We start from the raw sequence: 27,845 nt of genomic DNA, 5'->3' as shown, positions 1-27,845 counted from the left end.
GCTGCGTCCTTGTCTCTTTTAGGTCATGCCCACACAAGGTGAGGTTTCACTCATTTGTGGTGCCTGCTCTGCCAGAGAATAAGAAGACCTGCAGTGTTGCCAGATGTGTTTAGTGAATGTCCAGACCCCGCTAAGTTCCGTATATCATGTGAGCATGGGGTTATTAACCTTTTGACCCTCCACTACACCGGGACTCAAATATTGACATTTTAACAGTATTCATCTGTTAGATCTAACGTACAGTTTGACAGGATAACCTTGTCAAGGTCAAGGTAGATTTATTTCTACAGCACATTTCTAAAACTCCCCCAAAGTGCTGTACAGATTAAAACAGAAAGGTAAAATAATACAAATAATAATAATCAAAATCACAATAAGCAAAAAACATGCTATATATAAAACAGTTAATATGCATAAAAATAGTAGGAAAAACAAATGTTAAAAGATTAAAAAAAACAAAAAAAATCACAATACGAAACATTCTACATATAAAACAAAGTTAAAATGCATAAAAATAGTGCCAAAAAAAGGTAAAAGATTAAAAAAACTAAAAAATCACAATTAAAAACTAAACATTTTACATATAAAACAGTGAAAATGCTTAAAAATCGTGCAAAAAATTACATAACGTAAAAGATTAAAAATAATAAAAAATTTCAGTAAATACAAAACATTCTACATTACAAAACATATAAAATGTATAAAAATTGTGCTAAAAAGACAAAAGGTAAAAGATTAAAAATTGCAAAATAAATACAAACATTCTATATGCAAAACACATAAAATGCATTAAAATAGTGCAAAAAAACCCCAAAAGGTAAAAGATTAAAAATAATAAAAATAACAATAAATACAAAACATACATATAAAATAGTTAACATGCTTAAAAATGGTGCAAAAAAACGGAAATTAAAAGATAAAAAATAATAAAAATCACAATAAATACAAAACATACATATATAAAAGAGTTAAAATGCATAAAAATACTGCAAAAAAGACAAAAGGTAAAAGATACAAAATTAAACAAATAATATTAAACATTATACATATAAAACAGTTGAAATGCATAAATATAGTGCAAAATAAAAGGGGGAGAGAAAAAAATAGAAGATTAAAATAAAATAAAAAAATCGGTTTTAGCCTGGGCCCTGGAGAGGGGGTGCAGACTGAGGCCAAGGGAAAAAAACAACTCATAGCCATAGTACACATCCCTCTTACATGTGTGTAAGAGGAAAACATCAAAGAACACAGAGGACATTAAAGCATCAGATACAACCAGACACTTCTACATACAGCTATGAATAAAAGGTAAAAGAAACATATCCATTGTGGTGGCCTCTGTGGTGTTTCACGCCATCGTCCGCTGGTGGAGGGAACATGGCCAGAGACAGGAGCAGACCCAACAAAGCAACCAGGACAGCCGACTCCACTCTCGGTCAGTGTTCAGTCTGCATGGATGAGCGAGGACACGTCCAAGGTGACTGAGGTGTCCGACACCTGCTCACCCAGCCAAGACACCTCTCCGTCCCAGCGCTCAGTGCTAACTCCGCAGCCCTGTCCCCTCATCCGCATCTCCTCCAGTCCCTCCAAACCGACTCCGGTGTGGCAGACACCCAGCAGCTGGTCTAAATGGCCAAAAGGCTCCCGGGAGGTAGACCCAGAAGTCCACAAAAAAGCACCACAGAGGTCACGAAAGTGCCACCCCTTGTCACACAGTCCCAAAGTGTCCCGGACCAAAAGGCAAAAAAATATAATACATGAAAACAAGAGGGAAGCACTAAAGGTTGACACAAGAGCACAGAGTTCCTGCCAACAGCAGCCACTACAGCAGCGCCATCTTGGGGGAAAAAAAATTTGACTATTCATTTATTTCATCCATTCATTTACACCGATAACCCAGTTTATTTGATTGCTTCAAATCAAACATCAATAAATCACAAGGAAAGAGGATTGAGTTGTCCCTTTGTGTCCTTGAGTCCCACTGGCCCTTTCAAGTTTGGGCACAGCTGTGAACAAACCTGAAGAACTTGACACGCATCTTAAAGCACTCAAAGGAAAGGAATTCTGCCTGGACCATATTTCGATACCTTTTGTCACCTTCAGTTGCCCACTTAATCACTCGGCGGGCAGGTAACGTTACAAATATCCATGTTAACAAAGCAAGCATGCCTGGTAGAAAGCACTCAAACGTGGGGCTCCAACTTTCAAAATGCTATTTTGCATTAAATATGCCATATACATGCTACTGATTAGCATTAGCAATTTTACATGGCATGTTGCAGTTTGTTAATGAAAACTACAACTTCGATTTTTGAGTAGCAGTACTGGTTACCAGGTACCCAACGGGTTGAAATGTAAAAGGTGACACGTTTTGTTACACGTTTGATGTTTCCTGTGCTGCTTATCAAAAGCAAACATGTCGTGGAAGAAGAAGAAGATAAGGTTCGTTGTGTCCTTGTTTGTCCTGGGCGGGGGACATCGTCCTTTGCTCCACCAAGGACCAGAAACAAGATTCTTGATCATGGTTTTTACTGTCGGAGTGCCGCTCCTCTGCGTGGTCAAAGGTGAATGTGCGTGCTGCACCTCCAAAGTCAACATGGCGCCCCTCCCTGCTGGCCACTATAAAGGAAGCCCCCCTGCTAGTGCGCCTCACCCAGACCACGCCATGGCTTTTGTCGCTCCTCCGGGGTACCAGCCCGTCTACGGCCCTGTGAGTACTTCCTCTTACTGTGTACTAGGTTGGTACCCATACCCTTTATTTTGGTACCGCTACCAAAATATTTTTTCATACTTTTCGGTACTTTTCTAAACAAAGGGGACCACGAAAAAGGCATTATGGGCTTTATTTTAACAAAAAATCTTGGGGTACATTAAACATATGTTTATTATTGCAATTTAGTCCTTAAATAAAATGGTGAACTTACTAGACAACTTGTATTTTAGTAGTAAATAAACAAACAGACTCCTAATTAGTCTGCTGATCTATGCAGTAACATATTTTCTCATTTATCATTTTATTATGTTGTCTACATTATAAAGGACAAGCTTTAAAAATGGATTATTAATCTATTTGTTGATTTACTGTTTTCTTTTTTTTTCTGTTTCAACATGTTCTATCTACACTTCTGTGAAAATGTAATCACTTATTCTTCTGTTGTTTGATACTTTACATTAGTTTTGGATGATACCACACAGTTAGGTATCGATCCGATACCAAGTAGTGACAGGATCAAACATTGGTCATATTCAAAGTCCTCATGTGTCAGGGACGTATTTCCTGAGTTTATAAACATAATCAACGTAATCATATTACTATTGACTACAAACCCCGATTCCATATGAATTGGGAAATTGTGTTGGATGTAAATATAAACGGAATACAATGATTTGCAAATCCTTTTCAACCCATATTCAGTTGAATGCACTACAAAGACAAGATATTTGATGTTCAAACTCATAAACGTATTTTTTTTTTTTTGCAAATAATAATCAATTTATGATTTCATGGCTGCAACACGTGCCAAAGTAGTTGGGAAAGGGCATGTTCACCACTGTGTTACATCACCTTTTCTTTTAACAACACTCAATAAACATTTGCGAACTGAGGAAACTAATTGTTGAAGCTTTGAAAGTGGAATTCTTTCCCATTCTTGTTTTATGTAGAGTTTCAGTTGTTCAACAGTCCGGGCTCTCCGCTGTCGTATTTTACGCTTCATAATGCGCCACACATTTTCAATGGGAGACAGGTCTGGACTGCAGGCGGGCCAGGAAAGCACATGCACTCTTTTTTTACGAAGCCACACTTGTGACACGTGCTGAATATGGCTTGGCATTGTCTTGCTGAAATAAACAGGGGCGTCCATGAAAAAGACGGCGCTTAGATGGCAGCATATGTTGCTCCAAAACCTGTATGTACCTTTCAGCATTAGCTCGGTTGGTAGAGTGGCCGTGCCAGCAACTTGAGAGTTGCAGGTTCAATTCCCGCTTCCGCCATCCTAGTCACTGCCGTTGTGTCCTTGGGCAAGACACTTTACCCACCTGCTCCCAGTGCCACCCACACTGGTTTAAATGTAACTTAGATATTGGGTTTCACTATGTAAAGCGCTTTGAGTCACTAGAGAAAAGCGCTATATAAGATATAATTCACAATTCACAATTAATGGTGCCTTCACAGATGTGTAAGTTACCCATGCCTTGGGCACTAATGCACCCCCATACCATCACAGATGCTGGCTTTTGAACTTTGAGTCGATAACAGTCTGGATGGTTCCCTTCCCCTTTGGTCCGGATGACACGATGTCGAATATATCCAAAAACAATTTGAAATGTGGACTTGTCAGACCACAGAACACTTTTCCTCTTTGCATCAGTCCATCTTAAATGATCTCGGGCCCAGAGAAGCCGGCGGCGTTTCTGGATGTTGTTGATAAATGGCTTTCGCTTTGCATAGTAGAGCTTTAACTTGCATTTACAGATGTAGCGACAAATTGTATTTAGTGAAAGTGGTTTTCTGAAGTGTTCCTGAGCCCATGTTGTGATATCCTTTAGAGATTGATGTCGGCTTTTGATACAGTGCCGTCTGAGGGATCGAAGGTCATGGTCATTCGATGTTGGTTTCCGGCCATGCCGCTTACATAGCGTGATTTTTCCAGATTCTCTAAACCTTTTGATGATATTATGGACCGTAGATGTTGAAATCCATAAATTTCTTGCAATTGCATTTTGAGAAACGTTGTTCTTAAACTGTTTGACTATTTGCTCACACAGTTGTGGACAAAGGGGTGTACCTCGCTTCATCTTTTCTTGTGAAAGACTGAGCATTTTTTGGGAAGCTGTTTTTGTACCCTATCATGGCACCCACCTTATCAGTATTTATTGCCACCTTTCCCAACTTCTTTGTCACGTGTTGCTGGCATCAAATTCTAAAGTTAATGATTATTTGCAAAAAAAAAAAGTTTATTAGTTTGAACATCAAATATGTTGTTTTTGTAGCCTACTCAACTGAATATGGGTTGAAAATGATTTGCAAATCATTGTATTCCTTTTATATGTACATCTAACACAATTTCCCAACTCATATGGAAACGGGGTTTGTACTTGATATCATTACAGTGGATGTCACGTGTAGATCCACCCATGGCATTTTTTTTTACCTTCAGCTTGCTGTTAGCAGTTAGCTATTGTCTCATCCTACAGTGTGTAGTAAAGCATGTTTAGCTGTTCCTCGTCCTCAAGTGATAATCATACTTGTACTTTATTTGTCGCCATGGAGATGAAGATTAGTGATTTAGAAGTACAGTAGCTAAAACCCTGCCGACTGTAAATGGACGTTAGCCGCTAACTAGCTAGCCATGTCTTAAAGCACCTCTTTCTAAGGGTGTTTCAGTGTTATAACTTCACCTTTGTCTTTACTTTTAAAGCCAAAATGCGTCCATTCTCCCTTTTCTGTCTGCACACTGTGTCTGCTTGTAAGTAGTCTGTGTGTGTGTGTGTGTGTGTGTGTGTGCGTGTGTGTGTGTGTGTGTGTGTGTGTGTGTGTGTGTTTGTGTGTGTGTGTGTGTGTGTGTGTGTGTGTGTGTGTGTGTGTGTGTGTGTGTGTGTGTGTGTGTGTGTGTGTGTGTGTGTGTGTGTGTGTGTGTGTGTGTGTGTGAACATGCTCCCCTGCTTGTAAAACCAGCAATGTCATGACATGACGGCACGCCGTCATGACCGTTGAAAAAAAAAAAAAAAATTGGGAAAGGGTACTTTTCAAACAGAGTATAGTACCGTTTTTGATTCATAAGTACCGCGATACTATACCAGTAGCGGTATACCGTACAACCCTAGTGTGTACACATGATGAAGTACTACTACCTCATGTCAATGAGAGTTTTGTCACCCCTACAGACCATCCCCTACATGGGGCCTATCTATGGAGGTCTGAGGGAAGGAGCGTCCATCTACATCCACGGCTCTGTGCCGGACAACATCACCAGGTGAGGCCAGCAGTGTCAGATTGTTGGAGTGGTTCTCTCTCGTTGCTGGCATTCAAATAACATTTACATTCCTTTCTGATACTTTTGTGCCGTTATGTTGTTTAGGTATTTCTAAAAAAAAATTCTGTCAAAATGTCCACATATTTGTCCAGTTTGTTTGTGCTGCAAACATTTTTTGTGTCATTAACATTATTGTTTTATGTTCGTTTTGTGTTGTTATTCATGACCAAACCCCAAGGCCCTTGTCACAGTCGTTTGTGCTGCAAAATATTTAATAACATATCAACTATATTAGTTCATATGTTATTAACTATTATTGTTTTATGTTATTAACTATTATAGTTTTTGTTTTTAATTATTATAGATTTTATGTTAACTATTATAGTTTTTATGTTGTCATATATTATAGTTTTTTATTAACTATTATAGTGTGTATGTTATTAACTATTATAGTTTTAATATTATTAAATATTATAATTTGTATGTTAACTATTATTTATGTTATTAATTATTTTTGTTTTTATGTTATTAACTCTTATAGTTTGTATGTTCTTAACGGTGATAGTGTTTGTTATTTTCTATTATAGTTTTATGTTATTAACTATTATATTTTTTATGTTAACTATTATAGTTTTTATGTTATTAGCTTTTATAGTTTTTATGTTATTAACTATTATAATTTGTATTATACATTGTAATTTTTATATTAACTATTTTAGTTATGGTATTAATTATTATAGTTTTTATGTTAACTGTTATAATTTGTATATTAACTATTTTAGGTTTTATGTTAGCTATTGTAGTTGTTATGTTTAACAATTACAGTTTTTATGTTAACTATTATAGTTTTTATGTTATCAGCTATTATATTTTTTATGTTAACTATTATAATTTTTATGTTTAACTATTTTAGTTTATTTTATTAACATTATAGTTTTGTTATTGACTATTATAGTGTTTATGTTATTACCTATTTTAGTTTTATGTTATTAACTATTATAGTTTTGTGTTACTAACTATTATAGTTTTGATGTTAACTATTATAGTTTTTATGTTATTAGCTTTTATAATTTTTATGTTAACTATTCTAATTTTATATACTATTATAATTTTTTATTAACTGTTTTACTTATGTTATTAACTATTACAGTTTTATGTTAACTATTATAATTTCTATATCAACTATTTTAGTTTTTATGTTTAACTATTATAGTTTTTATGTTAACCATTATAGTTTTTATGTTAACCATTATAGTGTTTATATTATTAACTATTGTAGTTTTATGTTAACTATTATAGTTTATGTTATTATCTATGATGGTTTTTATGTTAACTATTATAGTTTTTATGTTTTTAACTATTATAGTGTTTATGTTATTAACTATTACAGTTTAATGTTAACTTATAGTTTTTGTTTGTTTTTATCTTAACGATTATAATGTTTGTATTATTAACTATTGTAGTTTTTATGTTAACTATTATAGATTTTGTTATTATCTACGACAGTTTTTTTGTTAACTATTATAGTTTTTATGCTTTTAACTATTAGTGTTTATGTTATTAACTATTACAGTTTTTATGTTGGTTGATTGGCAACACTAAATTGGCCCTAGTGTGTGAATGTGAGTGTGAATGTTGTCTGTCTATCTGTGTTGGCCCTGCGATGAGATGGCGACTTGTCCAGGGTGTACCCTGCCTTTCGCCCGATTGTAGCTGAGATAGGCGCCAGTGCCCCCCGTGACCCCGAAAGGGAATAAGCGGTAGAAAATGGATGGATGGGATGGATGTTAACTTATAGTTTTTGTTAGTTTTTATGTTAACTATAATAGTTTTTGTTATTAACAATAATAGTGTTGATATTAACTATTATAGTTTTTATGTTAACTACTATAGTTTTTGTTATTAACTATGATAGTGTTTGTGTTTTTTACTATTATAGTGTTTATATTATTAACTATTATAGTTTTTATGTTAACTATTATAGTTTTTGTTATTAACTATGACAGTTTTTATGTTAATATAAGTTTTATGCTATTAACTATTATAGTGTTTATATTATTAACTATTATAATTTTTATGTTAAGTATTATAGTTTTTTTATTGACTATTATCGTTTTTGTGTTAACTATTATAGTTTTTGTTAATAACTATGACAGTGGGTTTTTTTGCCATTAACTATAATAGTGCTTATATTATTAACTATTTATTACTACCATTGTAGTGGACAAAAAGTGTTACAAATGAACAGGACAAATTAGTGGAGATCTGACAATGAGAGTTGTTGGGGGGTTTTCCGGATGACATCACCAGTCAGTCAGTTTTAGAATCATAAAACAGCGTAAGGACACAAAGTGTGTTAGGTAATAACTGCAAGCTGACACAGCTGCACTGTCTGCAGGTTCTTCATCAACCTGCTGTGTGGTCAATCTGAGTCCAGTGACATCGCCCTCCACTTCAACCCTCGCTTTGACGGCAGGGACAAGGTGGTCTTCAACACGCGGCAGGGGGCGTCCTGGGACCAGGAGGAGAAGGTCCGGGACATGCCCTTCAGCAAGGGGGATGCCTTTGAGATGGTCATCGTCTGCTCCTCACAAGGCTACCAGGTGTGACACTCTCAAACCCCCCACCCCCCGCTCACCTCGCCACCTGACTCACCACCTAGCCCCACAGGTCAAGGTGAACGGCAAAGACTTCCACACTTTCCAACACCGCCTGCCTTGGGCTCGAGTGTGCGGCCTGCAGATTGGAGGAGACGTGTCCATCCAGACCATCAACATCTTGGGGGTGAGGCAGCATTTGTTGTTCCAAAACCTGTATGTACCTTTCAGCATTAATGGTGCCTTCCCAGATGTGTAAGTTACCCATGCCTTGGGCACTAATGCACCCCCATACCATCACAGATGCTGGCTTTTTCAACTTTGCGTCGATAACAGTCTGGACACAATGTCGAATACTTCCAAAAACAATTGGAAATGTGGGATCATCAGACTACAGAACACTTTTCCACTTTGCATCACTTCATCTTAGATGATCTCGGGCCCAGAGAAGCCGGCAGCGTTTCTGGATGTTGTTGATAAATGGCTTTCACTTTGCATAGTAGAGCTTTAACTTGCACTTACAGATGTAGCGACGAACCGTATTTAGTGACAGTGTTTTTTTTAAGTGTTCCTGAGCCTGCGTGGTGATATCCTTTACAGATTGATGTCGGTTTTTGATACAGTGCCGTCTGAGGGATCGAAGGTCACGGTCATTCAATGTTGGTTTCCGGCCATGCCGCTTACGTGGAGTGATTTCTCCAGATTCTCTGAACCTTTTGATGATATTATGGACCGTAGATGTTGAAATCCCTAAATTTCTTGCAATTGCACTTTGAGAAACGTTGTTCTTAAACTGTTTGACTATTTGCTCCTGCAGTTGTGGACAAAGGAGTGTACCTCACTCAATCTTTTCTTGTGAAAGACTGAGCATTTTTTGGGAAGCTATTTTCATACCCAATCATGGCACCCACCTGTTCCCAAATAGCCTGCACACCTGTGGGATATTCCAAATAAGTGTTTGATGAGCATTCCTCAACTTTATCAGTATTTATCGCCACCTTTTATAAATTCTTTGTCACGTGTTGCTGGCATCAAATTCAGAATTTTATGATTATTTGAAAAAAAAAAAAAAAGTTTATTAGTTTGATCATCAAATATGTTGTCATTGTAGCATATTCAACTGAATATGGGTTGAAAAGGATTTGCAAATCATTGTATTCCCTTTATATGTATATCTAACACAATTTCCCAACTCATATGGAAACGGGGTTTATAAATAAAGAATAAGTAAAACAAGAACAGTAACAGAATGTTCAGCAACTTCTATAAATAAAAAAAATTATACAGAATAAATAAACAAATAATAAATTAATATATGGTGAAAAAATAAAGCAAGCTAGCAAAATCAGTTATAGTATGTTGAACAACTTATATAAATAAGTAATATATAAATAATAAATAAATACATACTATATAAATAATGAAGAAATAAATAATAAATAACGAACAAATAAAGCAAGCTAGCAAGATCATTTACACTATGTTGAACAACTTCTATAAATGAACAATAAATAAATAAATACATAATAGATAAATAAACAAATAAATAATGAAGAAATAATAAATGATGAACAAATAAAGCAAGATCAGTTATAGTATGTTGAACAACTTCTATAAATTAACAAATAAATGACAATGTGAAAGATTTGTTGCTAGGCAGAATGTTCCCATGGCAACATGCTCAAGAATGCATCAAGGACAGGGAGAGGCGGCAGGAACAGAAAGTTAGACATGAAGACACTTTGTCAAAAACAGCAGTTGGCATTTTGAGACAAATTCATTTACTCATCAGTTTGTCAATGGATATGATCCATAAATTGTACTCTGCTCTTTGCAGGGCGGAGGCATGGGCGGAGGCATGGGCGTAAGTATATCATTTCCATCATCCATCAATTCCTGTTTTGCCAAAGTGCTAAAGCAGCGTGTGTTGCCTGCAGGGATGTCACCCAGGAGGAGGCCCAGCGGTACGTTGGCTCAGTTCGTCATCTTTCATCTCAACGTGTTGCTGCAGAATGTCTTCACCTCTTTTTTCTTGTGCTGCAGGGAGGATACCCGGGTGGAGGCATGGACTGTGGAGTAAGATCTTCATCAAACATTTTTATTAGGAACGTATTTTCCCGGCCATAAAGCGCACCGATATTTTGGCCACACCCATCGGATTTGAGAAGAAATAATTATGTTTCCTTATATTAGTTGCACCGGACTATAAACCTCAGGAAATATTCTGTAGATGTTTATTTACATACCTTAATTGTTTCCAAACGGTGTCTGTATTAGGGCAGTAAAATGGCCGATCAAGCAAAACACAAGTCATCGTCATGGACCCGCAAGCTGCGCAAGCTAGCGCTCCAAAGTGATGATTTGGGGAATTTACTGAGGAATTTGTGAAAGTGAAACAATACAAAAAGAATGCGACAAAAAAAGAAGTAATTAAAACTGTAAAAAAAAATTGTCAATCTAAGACCTCAACCGACTGTCATGGAATAGATATGGTAATGATAAAACATGTTATAGAAGACATTTCAGAACCTCTTACATATATCAGGAACGTATCATTTTTAACCGGCAAATTCCCTGACAAAATGAAAATTGCAAAAGTTGAACCAATTCCTTATGTGGGCCTACAGCCCTTTGAGACACTAGTGATTTAGGGCTTTATAAGTAAACATTGATTGATTGATTGATTGATTGAATTCATAAGAATGGAAACATACACCAGTTCACTAACTACAGACCAGTTTCATTACTTCCACAATTCTCCAAAATCATGGAAAAACTATTCAATAGCCGATTAGATAAATTTATCAACAAAAGTAGGACGCTCGTGGAGAACCAATTTGGATTTAGAGCAAATATTTCAACATCAATAGCATTAATCAAAATAACAGAGGAAATTACCAATGCAATAGACGGTAAAGAATGTGCAGCCGCAGTATTCATGGATTCAACAAAAGCATTCGACACAATTAATCATGATATTTTAATTAAAAAAACTAGAAAAATATGGCATCAGAGGTTTGGTATTGAACTGGGTAAGAAGCTATTTAACCAACAGGAAGCAATATGTGAAGATGGGTGAAAATATGTCAACACGGTTGGATATATTTTGTGGTGTACCCCATGGATCAATACTGGGACCAATATTTATTTAATCTTTCTATAAATGACATTTGTAAAGGTACAAATGACTTGAAGTTAGTTTCTGTTCAGGAGAGAACACACAGAAGATAAAACAATAACAGAAGAAATAAACGAATTTAAAAAATGGTTTGATAAAAAAAGACTATCTTTGAATCTTAGTAAAACTAAAATAATGATATTTGGTAACAGATTAAAAGAGTATCAGATACGAATACAAATAGTCGGAGTAGATATTGAAAGGGTAAAAGAAACCAGATTTTTGGCAGTATTAATAGATGATAAAATGAACTGGAAATCTCATATACAAAACATACAACATAAGGTGGCAAAAAACATTTCAATAATGAATAAAGCAAAATACGTCCTGGGCCAAAAATCACTTTATATTCTCTATTCCTCGCTAGTGTTACCATATCTGAGTTATTGTGCAGAAATATGGGGAAACAACTACAAATGTGCGCTACATTCGTTAACTGTGTTACAAAAAAGATCAATTAGAATAATACATAATGTTGGATATAGAGAACATACAAACCCTTTATCTATTGAGTCAAAAATATTAAAGCTTAATGATTTGGTAAAATTGCAAACAGTTTAAATGTTGTACAAAGCAAATTACAACCTGCTATCAAAGAATGAACAACAATTCTTCTCAACTAAAGAGGGGAAATATAACCTTAGAGGAATTTCTAATTTAAAACATTTGTATGCACGTACAACACTTAAAACTTTTAGCATATCAGTATGTGTAATTGAATTATGGAATGGATTAAGTAAAGAAATTAAACATTGTACTGATATGATCCAGTTTAAGAGGCTGTTCAAATTAATAGTGCTTACAAAGTACAAAGAAGAAGAATTGTGAGAAACACTTTCAACCTTATTCAAAATAAGATATTCTTCATCTCAGTATGTTAATAATGACTGAATTAATTAATTCCATATTACAAAACTGCTGTATTACTCATTCACAGATGTCATTTTATTATAAAAGAGGTCAGTGGATGAATGTAGAGCAGGGGTCACCAACACGGTGCCCGCGGGCACCAGGTAACCCGTAAGGACCAGATGAGTCGCCCGCTGGCCTGTTCTAAAAATAGCTCAAATAGCAGCACTTACCAGTGAACTGCCTCTATTTTTAAAAATGTATTTATTTACTAGCAAGCTGGTCTCGCTTTGCTTGACATTTTTAATTCGAAGAGAGACAAAACTCAAATAGAATTTGAAAATCCCAAAAAATGTTTTAAAGACTTGGTCTTCACTTGTTTAATTACATGCATGTATTTTTTTACTTTGCTTCTTATAACTTTCAGAAAGACAATTTTAGAGAAAAAATACAACCTTAAAAATTATTTTAGGATTATTAAACACACATACCTTTTTACATTTTAAATTCCTTCCTCTTCTTTCCTGACAATTTAAATCAATGTTCAAGTACATTTATTTTTTTTATTTTAAAGAATAATAAATAACTTTTAATTTAATTCTTCATTTTAGCTTCTGTTTTTTCGATGAATAATATTTGTGAAATATTTCTTCAAACTTATTATGATTAAAATTAAAAAAAATGATTCTGGCAAATCTAGAAAGTCTGTAGAATCAAATTTAAATCTTATTTCAAAGTCTTTTGAATTTCTTTTTTTAAAAAAATTCTGGAAAATCTATGAGAAATAATGATTTGTCTTTGTTAGAAATATAGCTTGGTCCAATTTTAACCTATTTAAAACATGTCATCAAAATTCTAAAATTAATCTTAATCAGGAAAAATGACTAATGATGTTCCATAAATTATTTTTTTTATTTTTTCAAAAGATTCGAACTAGCTCGGTTTTCTCTTCATTTTTTTCGGTTGAATTTTGAATTTTAAAGAGTCGAAATTGAAGATAAACTGTTTCAAAATTTAATTTTCATTTTTTTCGTGTTTTCTCCTCTTTTAAACCGTTTAATTGAGTGTTGTTTTCATCATTTATTCTCTGCAAAAAACCTTCAATAAAAGGAAAAAAATGTACAACGGAATGGCAGACAGAGATAACCATTTTTTTATATATATAGATTTATTTATTAAAGGTAAATTGAGCAAATTGGCTATTTCTGGCAATTTATTTAAGTGTGTATCAAACTGGTAGCCCTTCGCATTAATCAGTACCCAAGAAGTAGCTCTTGGTTTTAAAAAGGTTGGTGACCCCTGTTGTAGACGCTCTGACGTGGGAAAGGGGTAGGATTAAATGAGCTTTGCTTCTTCCGACTCCTTTTTGGACATGTTGTGATGTGAAATGATGTGGGATTGTTTGATGTATTATGTTGTAAGTGTAAGTGCGAAATAAACTAAGAAAGAAAGAAAGAATGAAATAATGTCATTGTAAGTAAATAATACTAACACAGACACTTATAAACCTGTTTGCATATTAGCGACGCTAGCTGGATTACATTACAATAGCACGTACAAATCTGCATGAAAACACTCCAACGGACATCACACATGGTACTCTTTAAGTAGGAATTGTTTTAGTTATATTGTAAAACTTACAAACGTTACTTGGAGTGATGAATGAAGAATCCATATGAGTAGAAACACTATGGACGGTTATTATTCCGGTTTAAGGATCGAAACAGGGATTACATTTACAACCTGCAGCACTTGTAGTGAGCGAACCCGTCCAAAAGATGGCACCGTAGCACAAACAATAACACAACTTTTCAGTATCTCAGCTTGTGTTTAATGAAACTATTCGCATTACGGCCGTGAGCGATAAATAATCCAGAAATTAGCCGCCACGTTTTATAAGCCGCTGGGTTCAAAGCGTAGGTTTATAGCCCAGGAAATACAAGGCTATAAAAGAGAATGTCAGCATTAAAGATGGCTTCTTTCTTCGCAGGGGGGTTATCCAGCAGACTGTGGGGGGGTGAGTATCATCGCTAAGTGAAATCAGTGATGTGATGAAACGCTAATGAGGTGGTTATGTGTGCTTCACAGCAGGAGGGATATCCTGGAGGAACTATGGTGCGCAGCTTTCTTTCCCCTACTAGAAGTATTTCATGTGAAAGATGAGACTTCATTTCAAGTGTTTTTCTTTCTTGCCAGGGAGGATTCCCAGGATCCAACTTGCCCGTGAGAACTCATTAATGTTCAGCAATTATGGCTTATGATGATGATGATGATTATTGTTATGATTGTTGTTGTTGCAGAGTATGGGAGGCCAGCCCGTCTTCAACCCAGTAAGTAAGAACTCTTTGGAACTTTCTGAGAGACAAACTCTCCTAAATCTGCTAGGAAGTCTGACAGGAAGTTGTTCTGTCTGCAAAACACTCACTTCCTGTCCTAAAATCTAAATGTCCTCCAATGAGCCCGCAATTTCTTCTATTTACAAAAGGTCGACAGCTCGCGGCTACACAACAGCTAAGCACACAAAAGCACACAAGCTAGACATGTTTAATAATCACTGAACAATAAAATATGACGTGTCAATACAAACAAATAATGATAGTTACATATTACTTACTCATACAAAGTCTCCAAGGCAGAAGAGTATTAGAAAGTATCCAGGAACTAACGTGTCCACATCATCCAATTTACTGCATCATGCATTCAATTTCATGAAGTCTTGTGTTACCAAAAACTATTATCATTCCACTTCAATTTAAAGACAGCATAAGACCATTCCAGAGGTCTGACAGAAACATCTATTTTAGTGACATTACATCTATTTTAAGTGACATTTCATCTGTTTTGAGTGACAATATATCTGTTTTAAGTGACATTTTATCTGTTTTAAGTGACAATACATCTATTTTAAGTGACATTACATCTGTTTTAAGTGACATTACATCTATTTTTAAGTGACATTTTATCTTTTTTAAGTGACATTTATATCTTTTTTAAGTGACAATACATCTATTTTAAGTGGCATTACGTCTGTTTTAAGTGACATTACATATATTTTAAGTGACATTACATCTGTTTTAATTGACATTTCAACTGTTTTAAGTGACATCTCATCTGTTTTTAGTGGCATTACGTCTGTTTCAATTGATCTTACGTCTATTTTAAGTGACATTACATCTAGTTAAAGTGACATTATCTGTTTTAAGTGGCATTACGTCTGTTTTAATTGACCTTACGTCTATTTTAAGTGACATTACATCTAGTTAAAGTAACATTATCTGTTTTAAGTGACATTACATCTATTTGTAAGTGACATTTCTTCTGCTTTAAGTGACTGTACATCTATTTTAAGTGGCATTACGTCTGTTTTAAGTGACATTACGTCTATTTTAAGTGACATTTAATCTTTTTTAAGTGACAATACAACTATTTTAAGTGGCATTACCTTGGTTTTAGGTGACATGTTTGTTTTAAGTGACATTACATCTAGTTAGAGTAACATTATCTGTTTTAAGTGACATTACATCTGTTTTAAGTGACATTACATATAGTTAAAGTAACATTGTGCTTTAAGTGAAATTACATCTGTTTTAAGTGACATTACATCTATTTTTAAGTGACATTTTATCTGTTTTAAGTGAAAATACATCTATTTTAAGTGACACAATGTCTGTTTTAGGTGACATTACGTCTATTTTAAGTGACTTTACATCTACCATATTCTAAGTGACATTACATCTATTTTAAAGGACCAATGATTGTCACACACACACTAGGTCTGGTGAAATTTGTCCTCTGCGTTTGACCAATCCCCTTGTTCACCCCCTGGGAGGTGAGGGGAGCAGTGAGCAGCAGCGGTGCCGCGCACGAGAAACAATTTTGGTGATTTAATCCCCAATTCCAACCCTTGGTGCTGAGTGCTAAGCGGGAGGCAATGGGTCCCATTTTTATAGTCTTTGGTATGACTCGGCCGGGGTTTGAACTCACAACCTACCGATCTCAGGGCGGACACTCTGACCACAAGGCAAAGTGACATTACATCTCTGAGGTCTGACAGGAAGTTGTTGTATCTGCACAACACTCACTTCCTGTTGTAACATCTAAGGCAACATCTAAATGTCCTCCAATTAGCACGCAATTTTTCCTATTTATAAAAGATCAACATCTCGCGGCTACACAACAGCTAAGCACACAATAGCACACAAGCTAGACATGTTTAATAATCACTGAACAATAAAATGTGAGATGTGTCAATATAAACAAATACTTATAGTTACATACACATACAAAGTCTCCAAGCCAGAAGTATTAGTAATTCTCCAGGAACAAAAGTGTCCGCATCATCCAACTTACTGTATCATGCATTCAATTTCATGAGTTGCCAAAACCTATTATCACTCCACTTCAACTTAGACAGCATAAGTCCATTCAAGACAGTTAATAATAAAAAGGTTAGATTTTGTATTGTGTTTGACTCATTTCACTCGATCAAACCTTTTCTAACCTTTCACACTACTAAATGATACATGTAGGTAGGATTCTTACAGGTATTGTATCACATCAATATCTTTATAGGGTTTTGGGTATGGCATTGGAAGTGAAAAAGTTGTACTTTGTCCTTACATGTGGGGAAAAGTCATCAAATAATATATTTGTGTTGTGCAGACCATTCCTTACTCCAGCCTGATCCCAGGAGGAATGTTCTCCAAGAGGACGCTGGTCATCAGAGGCATGGTGCCCTACAAGGCTAAAAGGTGTCTTCTTTATTTCAAATGCTAAGAGTTAGCACACTAGCCAGATAGAGCCAAGTAAGAACAAACAACTATGATTCTTAGGTGTGTCAAGTACCAAAATATGAGTCTGAGGTGTATACCTGTAAAATATGTGAAATAGAAAGTTAGCATGCTAACAGTTAGCATGCGTCAAGTACCAAAATATGAGTGTGAGGTGTATACCTGCAAAATTTGTCAGAATAAGGTTAGCAAGCAAACAGTTAGCATGTGCCAAGCACCAAAAGTTGAGTCTGATGTGTATACCTGCAAAATTTGGCAGAAAAAAGTTAGCATGCTAACAGTTAGCATGTGTCAAGTACCAAAATATGAGTCTGAGGTGTATACCTGTAAAATATGTGGAATAGAAAGTTAGCATGCTAACAGTTAGCATGTGTCAAATACAAAAAAATGAGTCTGAGGTGTATACCTGCAAAACTTGTCAGAAAAAAGTTAGAATGCTAACAGTTAGCATGTGTCAAGTACCAAAATATGAGTCTGAGGTGTATACCTGTAAAATATGTGAAATAGAAAGTTAGCATGTTAACAGTTAACATGTGTCAAGTACCAAAATATGACTCTGAGGTGTATACCTGCAAAATTTGTCAGAAAAAGGTTAGCATGCAAACAGTTAGCATGTGTCGAGTACCAAAATATGAGTCTGAGGTGTATACCTACAAAATTTGTTAGAAAAAAGTTAGCATGCTAACAATTAGCATGTCTCAAGTATCAATATATATGACTCTGAGATGTTTACTTGTAAAATATGTGAGAAAACAATTTAGCATGCTAACAGTTAGCTTGTGTCAAGTACCAAAATGTGAGTCGTAGGTGTATACCTGTAAAATTTGTTAGAAGAATTTAGCATGCAAGCAGTTAGCATGTGTCAAGTACCAAAATTTGACGCTGTGGTGTATACGTGTGAAAAAAAATTGGGAAAAAGTTAACATGCTAACCGTTAACATGTGTCAAGTACCAAAGTATGAGTCTGAGGTGTATACCTGTAAAATGTGTTAGAAGTTAACTTGCTAACATTTAGCATGTGTCAAGTACCAATATAAGAGTCTGAGGTGTATACCTGCTGTTAGCATGTGTCATTTACTAAAATATGACAGGTAGATACCTGCAAACTTCTTTAGAAACAAGTTAGCATGCTAACAGTTAGCATGTTTCAAGTACCAAAATATATATACCTGCAATTTTTTTTTAGAACAAATTTGTAAAATATGTGCAAAAAAAGATAGCATGCTCACTTTTAACATGTGTCAAGTACCAAAATGTATATACCTGCAAACATTTTTTAGAACAAAGTTAGCATGTGTCAAGTACCAAAATATGACTGAGGTGTATACCTGCAATTTTTTTTATAGAACAAATTTGTAAAATATGTGCAAAAAAAGTTAGCATGCTAACTTTTAGCATGTGTCAAGTACCAAAAGATATATACCTGCAAACATTTTTTTAGAACAAAGTTAGTACGTGTCAAGTACAAAAATATGACTGAAGTGTATACCTGTAAAATATCTTAGAAAAAGTTAGCATGTGTCAAGTACCAACATATGAAACTGAGGTGTATACCTGCAAACAGTTAGCATGTGTCAAGTACCAAAATATGCCTGAAGTGTATACCTGTAAAATGTCTTAAAAAAAAGTTAGCATGGTATCAGTTATCATGTGTCCAGGACCGAAATATGACTGAGGTGTACAGGTATACCTGCAATTTTTTTTTACAACAAATCTGTAAAATATGTGCAAAAAAAGTTAGTATGCTACTTTTTAGCATGTGCCAAAATATATTTACCTGCAAAAATTTTTTTTAACAAAGTTAGCATTTGTCAAGTATCGAAATATGGCTGGAGTGTATACATGCAAACTTTTTGTTAGAAAAAAGTTAGCATGTTAACAGTTAGCATGTGTCAAGTACCAAAATATATATACCTGCAAAAGTTTTTTAGAACAAAGTTAGCATGTGTCAAGTACCAAAATATGACTTGAGTGTATACCTGTAAAATGTCTTAGAACAAAGTTAGCATGTGTCAAGTACCAAAATATGACTCTGAGGTATATACCTGCATTTTTTTTTTTTTTTTAGGACAAATCTGTAAAATATGTGCAAAAAAAGTTAGCATGCTAACTTGCAGCATAAAATATATATACCTGCAAATTTTTTTTACAACAAGGTTAGCATGTGTCAAGTACCAAAATATGACTCTGAGGTATATACCTGCAATTTTTTTTTTAGGACAAATCTGTAAAATATGTGCAAAAAAGTTAGCATGCTAACTTTTAGCATGTGTCAAGTACCAAAATATATATACCTGCAAATTTTTTTTAGAATAAAGTTAGCATGTGTCAAGTACCAAAATATGACTCTGAGGTATATACAGTGGGGCAAAAAAGTATTTAGTCAGCCACCGATTGTGCAAGTTCTCCCACTTAAAATGATGACAGAGGTCTGTAATTTTCATCATAGGTACACTTCAACTGTGAGAGACAGAATGTGAAAAAAAATCCAGGAATTCACATTGTAGGAATTTTAAATAATTTATTCGTAAATTATGGTGGAAAATAAGTATTTGGTCAACCATTCCAAGCTCTCACTGATGGAAGGAGGTTTTGGCTCAAAATCTCACGATACATGGCCCCATTCATTCTTTCCTTAACACGGATCAATCGTCCTGTCCCCTTAGCAGAAAAACAGCCCCAAAGCATGATGTTTCCACCCCCATCCTTCACAGTAGGTGTGGTGTTCTTGGGATGCAACTCAGTATTCTTCTTCCTCCAAACACGACGAGTTGAGTTGATACCAAAATGGATACATGGATGATACAGCAGAGGATTGGGAGAATGTCATGTGGTCAGATGAAACCAAAATAGAAGTTTTTGGTATAAACTCAACTCGTGTTTGGAGGAAGAAGAATACTGAGTTGCATCCCAAGAACACCATACCTACTGTGAAGCATGGGGGTGGAAACATCATGCTTTGGGGCTGTTTTTCTGCAAAGGGGGACAGGACGATTGATCCGTGTTAAGGAAAGAATGAATGGGGCCATGTATCGTGAGATTTTGAGCCAAAACCTCCTTCCATCAGTGAGAGCTTGGAACCGTTGACCAAATACTTATTTTCCACCATAATTTACAAATAAATTCTTTAAAATTCCTACAATGTGAATTACTGGATTTTTTTTCACATTCTGTCTCTCACAGTTGAAGTGTACCTATGATGAAAATTACAGACCTCTGTCATCATTTTAAGTGGGAGAACTTGCACAATCGGTGGCTGACTAAATACTTTTTTTGCCCCACTGTACCTGCATTCTTTTTTTAGGACAAATCTGTAAAATATGTGCTAAAAAAGTTAGCATGCTAACTTTTAGCATGTGTCAAGTACCAAAATATATATACCTGCAATTTTTTTTTACAACATTTAGCATGTGTCAAGTACAAAAATATGACTGAAGTATATACCTGTAAAATGTCTGAGAAAAAAGATAGCATGCTAACAGTTAGCATGTGTCAAGTACCACAATATGACTGAGGTGTATACCTGCAATTTCTTTTCAGAACAAATCTGTAAAATGTGCAAAAAAAAGTTAGCATGCTAACAGTTAGCATTCGTCAAGTACCAAAATATATACACGTCTGCAATTTTTTTTAGAAAAAAGTTAGAATGTGTCAAGTACCACAATATGACTGAGGTGTATACCTGCAATTTTTTTTTTCAGAACAAATCTATAAAATGTGAGATAAAAGTTAGCATGCTAACAGTTAGCATTCGTCAAGTACCAAAATATATATACGTCTGCAATTTATTTTTTTGGAAAATGTGTCAAGTACCAAAATATGAGTCTGAGGTGTATACCTGCAATTTTTTTAAGAATAAATCTGTAAAATATGTGCAAAAACAGTTAGCATACTAACTCTTAGCATATAACTATCTACAACAGGGGTGTCAAACATACGGCCCGTGGGCCGAATCAGGCCCGCCGACAGGTTTTATCCGGCCCGCCTAATGAGTTTGCCAAGTATTAAAATTAGTTGCATTTTTTTTTTTTTTATGAAAGAAACTGCTGTTATGAATGTGTCCACTGGATGTCACAATAGCAATTCTGTTAGGACCAGCAAGAGATACAAAGTAAAGCGTGGAAATTTAAACCTGCCATTTTGTGTCTTCCGCTTCAAACACATCGTTATTTGGCACCCTTAATCCCCAATAATGTCTTTGTGTGGGTTCTAAGAATAGACGGTAGTATCTTGTGTACTCGGATAATCAACTTTTACCTTGGAAATAATTTTTTGTCTTGAAAATCAACTTTTACCATTGCAAGATGCCTCGTTGTTGTCCTTTTTCATAACATTAATAATAATAATAGATAGATAAAACTCTTTTCTAGACACCCAAAACGCTTCAGAATATTACAGCCATAAGACCAAACTGGTGAAATAAAGTGTTCTACCAACGGGTTCTCGGATTACCACCACGACTAAGATTCTAAAATATAGTGAGAAAACTTAACCTTTTGAATAGTTTTACCTACGATTCGCACGGTTTGTTGAGTTAACTCTGGATTGGTATGTGGACATGACAAAGGAGGTGTTTGATACCTCAAAGAGTTTACTTGTTGTGTTTTTTGTTCAATCCCAGAAAGACTGCGATTTAAAGTTTAATCCTGGCTTTGTAGATAAACTGAGACCACGTCTAAACTCATTGTGGTTTACAAACTGCACCAATTTCCTCAGAATTTTCAACAAACTTGAAGTGTTTTTTCCAGAGGATTGTATGTGATTTGTGCGTTTTCACAATGTGTTTGTTCTATTTTTGGCCAAAGCCAAACCAAGCAAACAACCTGGAGTTGTCTTTATTTTGAAGTTATCATGCCATGATTTTACCATTCCGGCCCACTTGGGAATGGATTTTCCTCCACGCGGCCCCTGAGCTAAAATAAGTTTGACACCCCTGATTGATCTACAGTATATGAAACTGCTATCATGCTTACATGATCCCCGCTTCAGGATCAGCATCAACCTGAGGGCGAGCAGGACACGAGACATCGCCCTGCACGTGAACCCCCGGTTGGAGGAGGGCGTGGTGGTCAGGAACAGTTTGATCGGTGGTCACTGGGGTCCTGAGGAGCGCCAGCTGGGCGGCAACAACAATCCCTTCAAGGAGGGACAGCCCTTTGACGTGAGTCACCTCTCCTCCGTCCCCTCCCCGCTTCTCCTGACCCTCCTGACCCCGGTCCTCAGGTGTCCATCCGCTGTGGCAGAGACCGCTTCAAAGTCTTCGTCAACGGCCAGCCGCTTTTTGACTTCACACACCGCCTGCAGGATGTGGGAGACATCGACACACTGGAAGTGGACGGCGACGTGCAGATCTCATACATCCAATTCTGAAGCATGTCACACACACACACACACACTTTCGCCATGGAAACCAGACAGCTTTGTAGAAAAGGCCAAGTTTATAAGAAGTGACACAATAAAGGCGAAGGCACTTCAGTCCACATTCAACATGAAGCTCACTTCTTCTCACCAGACCACAATATTTACAGTCAATAAGTGCCTTGTTGACAACTTCCTGTCTTCTTTTCCAAGGAGCAGGAAGCTCTCCAACTCGGGGTGTGACAGTACGACGACTCCTCCTAGAACAGTGGTTCTTAACCTGGGTTCGATCGAACCCTAAGGGTTCGGTGAGTCGGGCTCAAGGGTTCGGCGGAGGTCAAGACACACCAGACTCATCGTGTAACAAAAAACTTCTCCCTATCGGCGTATTACGGATACGGCAACAGCAGAAGTCACACTGATTTGCAGGTGTGTCATTTGTTGTGAGTTTATGCACTGTGTTGGTTTTGTTGTTTGAACAAGGTGATGTTCATGCACGGTTCTTTTTGTGCACCAGTACAAAAACATGGTAACACTTTAGTATGGGGAACATATTCACTATTAATTAGTTGCTTATTAACATGCACATAAGTAACATATTGGCTCTTAACTAGTCATTATTACGTACTTATTAATGCCTTATTCGACATGGCCTCATTATAACCCTAACCCTCTAAACCAGGGGTCGGGAACCTTTTTTGGCTGAGAGAGCCATGAAAGCCAAATATTTCAAAATGTATTTCCGTGAGAGCCATATCATATTTTTTAACACTGAATACAACTAAATGCGTGCATTTTTAAGCAAAACCAACATTTTTAGAGTATAATAAGTCTCTTATTCTTTTTAATAACATTGTTATTCTAAAATCTAAAGTTAACCAATAATAAATATAATACTTCTGGCTATTAATGCAACATCTTGAACAGGTGCGACAGAAAACAAATGGTTGGATTAAAATGCATGAGAATGTTTTATAATTTGAACATTATTTTCAACACTGTGATTACCAGCGGAATTATTCATTACTTATCGTGTTAAGCAATGTCAGCTAAGATTTATCCGAGAGCCAGATGCAGTCATCAAAAGAGCCACATTTGGCTCTAGAGCAATAGGTTCCCTACCCCTGATCCAACCCATGGGTGTAAAACTCTCGTGTAATTTCATTTGGCCCTTGAGGCAATATCAATTTAGCATTAGAGCTGGCCCGCCGCTGTTATACAGCGTCGGTGCCGCTGTAACACCACATTCACCGCTAATACTCATACTCGTCAACCCTCCCAATTTTCCCGGAAGACTCCCGAAGTTCAGTGCCCCTCCCGATTTCCACCTGGACAATAATATTGTTACAAATATGCGCCACACTGTGAACCCACAGCAAACAAGAATGACATACACATTTTGGGAGAACATCCGCACCGTAACACAACATAAACACAATCGGACAAATACCCAGAACCCCTTGCATCACTAACTCTTCCGGGACGCTACAATATACACCCCTGCTACCACCAAACCCGCCGCCGAAAAAAGGCATTAAATTTGTGTATTTATTTAATTTGATATGCTATTGATATTTTCGAATTATTATTATTTGAAACTGGATTTTGCATGTCACTATAAAGTTATATAAGCCTTGCTTGTTCAATATTCAATGCAAAACTTGTTTGGACCCCTATTAAAGGGTTCATTTGTTCAACCTTGGCCCGCGGCTTTGTTTACTTTTAAATTTGGGCCCACTCTGTATTTGAGTCTGACACCCCTGCTCTAACCCTAACCAAATAACTCAAAATTAAGTCTTTGTTACTGCGAATATGTTCCCCTTGTGTCCAAAAAACTCCAACTCAAGTCTTTGTTACTTAGAATATGTTCCCCATACTAAAGTGTTACCAAAAACATCTAACTTTGACTTGAATTGGAAAAAAAACACATTTTATTTTTCACTAAAGAAGAGTTCGGTGAATGTGCTTATGAAACTGGTGGGGTTCGATACCTCCAACAAGGTTAAGAACCACTGTCCTAGACCTTGGCCGCCAGATTCCAAGGAGAGGTCAGAGTTTGAAATCCTTCCGTTGTTAGTCGCAGCGAAACACGACCAAAGCGTTGTTCAGCTACAAGCTTCATTGCGAAAAACTTCAGCATGTTAATAGTTAAAATGTGTCAAATACCAAAATACATGACTAAAAGCTACTAAAAGGGCTAAGCTTGCGTCGAGAGCCAAAGTATTTGACTGAGGTGTATGCTGGTAAAATTAGCACAAAAAAAAAGCTAGCGTGCTAACATTAGTATGTGTGAAGTACCAAAATATATGACTGAAATGTAGACCTGTAAAATTAACCCAAAAAAAAGCTAGGATGGTAAAGTTAGCATGTGTCAAGAACACAAATGTATAATTGTAAAATGAGCTTTAAAGAAAAGCTAGCATGCTAACAATAATGTGTGAAGTATTAAAGTACGAGTATGCCTGTAGAGTCATCAAAAACGTTGGCATGCTAATGTTAGTATGCTAGGTTTTTTGTGCTAATTAACATGTGTCAAGTACAATGTATACCTGTAAAATGACTTTAAAAAAAAAGCTAGCATGCTAACATTAGCATTGGTGAAGTACCAAAGTACTTCACCAATGCTAATGTTAGCATGCTAAGTATATGACTTTGAGGCTGTCACGCCAAATTTCTTCCTCCCTACAAAAACCTTCCCCCCAAAAGAAATTTGCAGTGACAGCCCTTCTAATGCCTGAAGAAACCCCAATGAGGGCGTGACAATACCACGTTATATGACTCTTAAGAGTTACAGCTGCAAAATTAGCGAAGCAAAAATAGCTTGAAAGGTTAGCATGCTGGAATGCTAAAATTTTTACCTCACCGTTATTTCACACCAATGACAATCAGCCAATTATAATGCTTTTAAAACAGGCAGCTGTGTGGGCTGCTTTAAGGTCCTTCCACCCTCATTGGGGTCCTTCAAGCATTAGAGGGGCTGTCACGCCAAATTTCTTCCGGGGGGAAGGTTTTTGTAGGGGGGAAGAAATTTGGCGTGACAAGGTGTATGCTTGCAAAATAATCAAAAATAGTTAGCATGTAAACATTAGCATGTGTCAAGTACCAAAGTATATAACTCTGAAACTTTAAAATTAGCACCAAAAAAAGTTAACCATTTGCATGTTAATGATAGCATGCTAACATGTGTTAAGTACCAAAATGTAAGCCTGAGTACACAGTCGTTGTGTTGTAAATATTGCTGTGTCACTACATAGCGGGTAAAATAATGTTTTTAAAATATTTGTCTGCTATTAAGCACACGACCGAGCCTCACTTCAACCAATAAGAAACTGACCAAATATAATAAGATGTAATGTCACTTAAAATAGATGTAATGTTCATTAATATGTAATGCTACTTAAAATAGATGTAATTTGACTTGAATTAGATGTAATGTCACTTAATGCCACTTATAATAGATGTCATTTGATTTGAAATAGATGTGATGTCACTTAAAAGAGATGTAATTTGACTTGAACTAGATGTAATGTCACTTCGAAATAGATGTAATGTTACTTTGCCACTTATAATAGATATAATTTGACTTAAAATAGATGTATTGTCACTTAAAATATATGTAATTTGACTTAAAATAGATGTAATGTCACCTTAAATAGATGTAATTTGACTTAAAATAAATGTAATGTCATTTAAAATAGATGTAATTTGACTTTAATTAGTTGTAATGTCACTTAAAACAGATGTAATGTCAATCAAAATAGATGTAATTTGACTTAAAACAGATGTAATTGGACTTGAACTAGATGTAATGTGACTTAAAACAAATGTAATGTTACTTAATGCCACTTAAAACAGACGTAATGTCCCTTAAAATGTAATGCTACTTAAAATAAATGTAATGTCACTTAGAAATAGATGTAATGTCACTCAATGCCACTTATAATAGATGTAATTTGACTTAAAATAGATGTAATGTCACTTGAAAAGGATGTAATTTGACTTGAAATAGATGTAATGTCACTTTAAATAGATGTAATTTGACTTAAAATAGATGTAATGTCACTTAAAATGGATGTAATTTGACTTAAAATAGATGTAATGTCACTTAACACCACTTATAATAGATGTAATTTAACTTTAATTAGATGTATTGTCAATTAAAATAGATGTAATTTGACTTAAAATAGATTTGTCCCTTATTTTATAGTATGATACGTAGTTGCAGTGAGGGCGAATCGTCTTGCAGCCACGAACCGATTAGTTTTCCACTTCCAACATTTCTTGGAGGGAAGCATTTTTGTCACGCTGTATTTAAAAAGCCTGAAAAGAGTTTTAGCAAGCAATGATGTCGCACCGTCACACCCACTTACATCTCCTCCATGTGGAACCAAAGCGGGAACAAAGTTTCGTATAAAAAGTGCAAAAAGTAGAAAAATGAGCGTATCAAAAAGTTGCTGTGCTTCTGCTGCGAGGAATCGAACCTGCGGTGGTTTGCTGCTTGGAGAAAAAGTTCTTCAGCTGTGGTTGCCGTGACAACGGGATCACTGCCAGGGAACTTTTTGCGAGTCCTCCAGCAGCTCTGAGCTGTGGTGTCTGAGTGGCAGGGAGGAAGTGGGCGTGTCCAGACTCTCCAGGGAGGCGTGCTGGGGACACAAGACGTAGCGGTTGGGGCGATGCACCTCCACCGCCGTGCTCTCCAGACCCTTCAGGCACAAGGGGGAGGAGCCTCCCGCCGCCCCCGCTTCCGCCTCCACCTCCGCGCAGGAGTCGTCCATGTTGACGTAGAGGATCTCCTCAGGGTCCTGGGAGTCTGGCAGCTCCTCCAAAGTCTTCTCCAACTCACCTCGCAGAACCTCGAAGGACGGACGATCTTTTGGACTCAACAGCCAGCAGGAGAACATCAGAGCGTAGCTGAGGAGCAATACAGCACTGATTAGTAAGACCGTATCACAATGATATCACTGCGATACAACACTGATTAGTGAGACCATACCACACTGACAGCACTGATTAGTGAGACCATACCACAGTGATATCACTGCAATATAGCACTGTTTAGTGAGACCATACCACAGTGATATCACTGCAATACAGCATT

The 27,845-nt window shown here is 36.2% G+C and overlaps 2 protein-coding genes across 2 annotated transcripts in view; one reads left to right on the top strand and one right to left on the bottom strand.

Moving 5' to 3' along the window:
• Positions 1-97: 97 nt before the first annotated feature.
• LOC133537058 (galectin-4-like) lies at positions 98-24,863 on the top strand. The gene is made up of 14 exons (XM_061877900.1): positions 98-2,710; positions 5,887-5,975; positions 8,374-8,578; positions 8,646-8,759; positions 10,410-10,436; positions 10,510-10,536; positions 10,616-10,648; positions 14,590-14,616; positions 14,688-14,714; positions 14,796-14,822; positions 14,900-14,929; positions 17,262-17,350; positions 22,379-22,550; positions 22,613-24,863. The coding sequence occupies exons 1-14, from the start codon at positions 2,417-2,419 to the stop codon at positions 22,757-22,759; spliced, it is 1,308 nt and encodes a 435-aa protein (XP_061733884.1). The 5' UTR covers positions 98-2,416; the 3' UTR covers positions 22,760-24,863.
• LOC133537062 (tyrosine-protein kinase receptor UFO) overlaps positions 22,809-27,845 on the bottom strand; it is an 85,135-nt gene continuing 80,098 nt past the window's right edge. Inside the window, exon 20 of the mRNA XM_061877906.1 lies at positions 22,809-27,658. Within this exon, the coding sequence (XP_061733890.1) occupies positions 27,289-27,658 (370 nt within the window). The 3' untranslated portion in view covers positions 22,809-27,288. The remainder of the gene's footprint in view (positions 27,659-27,845) is intronic.

The sequence above is a fragment of the Nerophis ophidion genome, linkage group LG18 (genome assembly GCF_033978795.1).
Source record: "Nerophis ophidion isolate RoL-2023_Sa linkage group LG18, RoL_Noph_v1.0, whole genome shotgun sequence".
NCBI classification, from domain to species: domain Eukaryota; kingdom Metazoa; phylum Chordata; class Actinopteri; order Syngnathiformes; family Syngnathidae; genus Nerophis; species Nerophis ophidion.
This window is presented reverse-complemented; position numbering and strand designations above follow the sequence as displayed.

Excerpts from the sequence above, each read along its gene's own strand:
- LOC133537058 (XM_061877900.1), top strand. The coding sequence starts at position 2,417 with ATGTCGTGGAAGAAGAAGAAGATAAGGTTCGTTGTGTCCTTGTTTGTC. Across the intron at positions 2,711-5,886 it reads ACCAGCCCGTCTACGGCCCT|ACCATCCCCTACATGGGGCC; the intron begins GTGAGTACTTCC and ends TCACCCCTACAG. Across the intron at positions 14,823-14,899 it reads TCCCAGGATCCAACTTGCCC|AGTATGGGAGGCCAGCCCGT; the intron begins GTGAGAACTCAT and ends TTGTTGTTGCAG.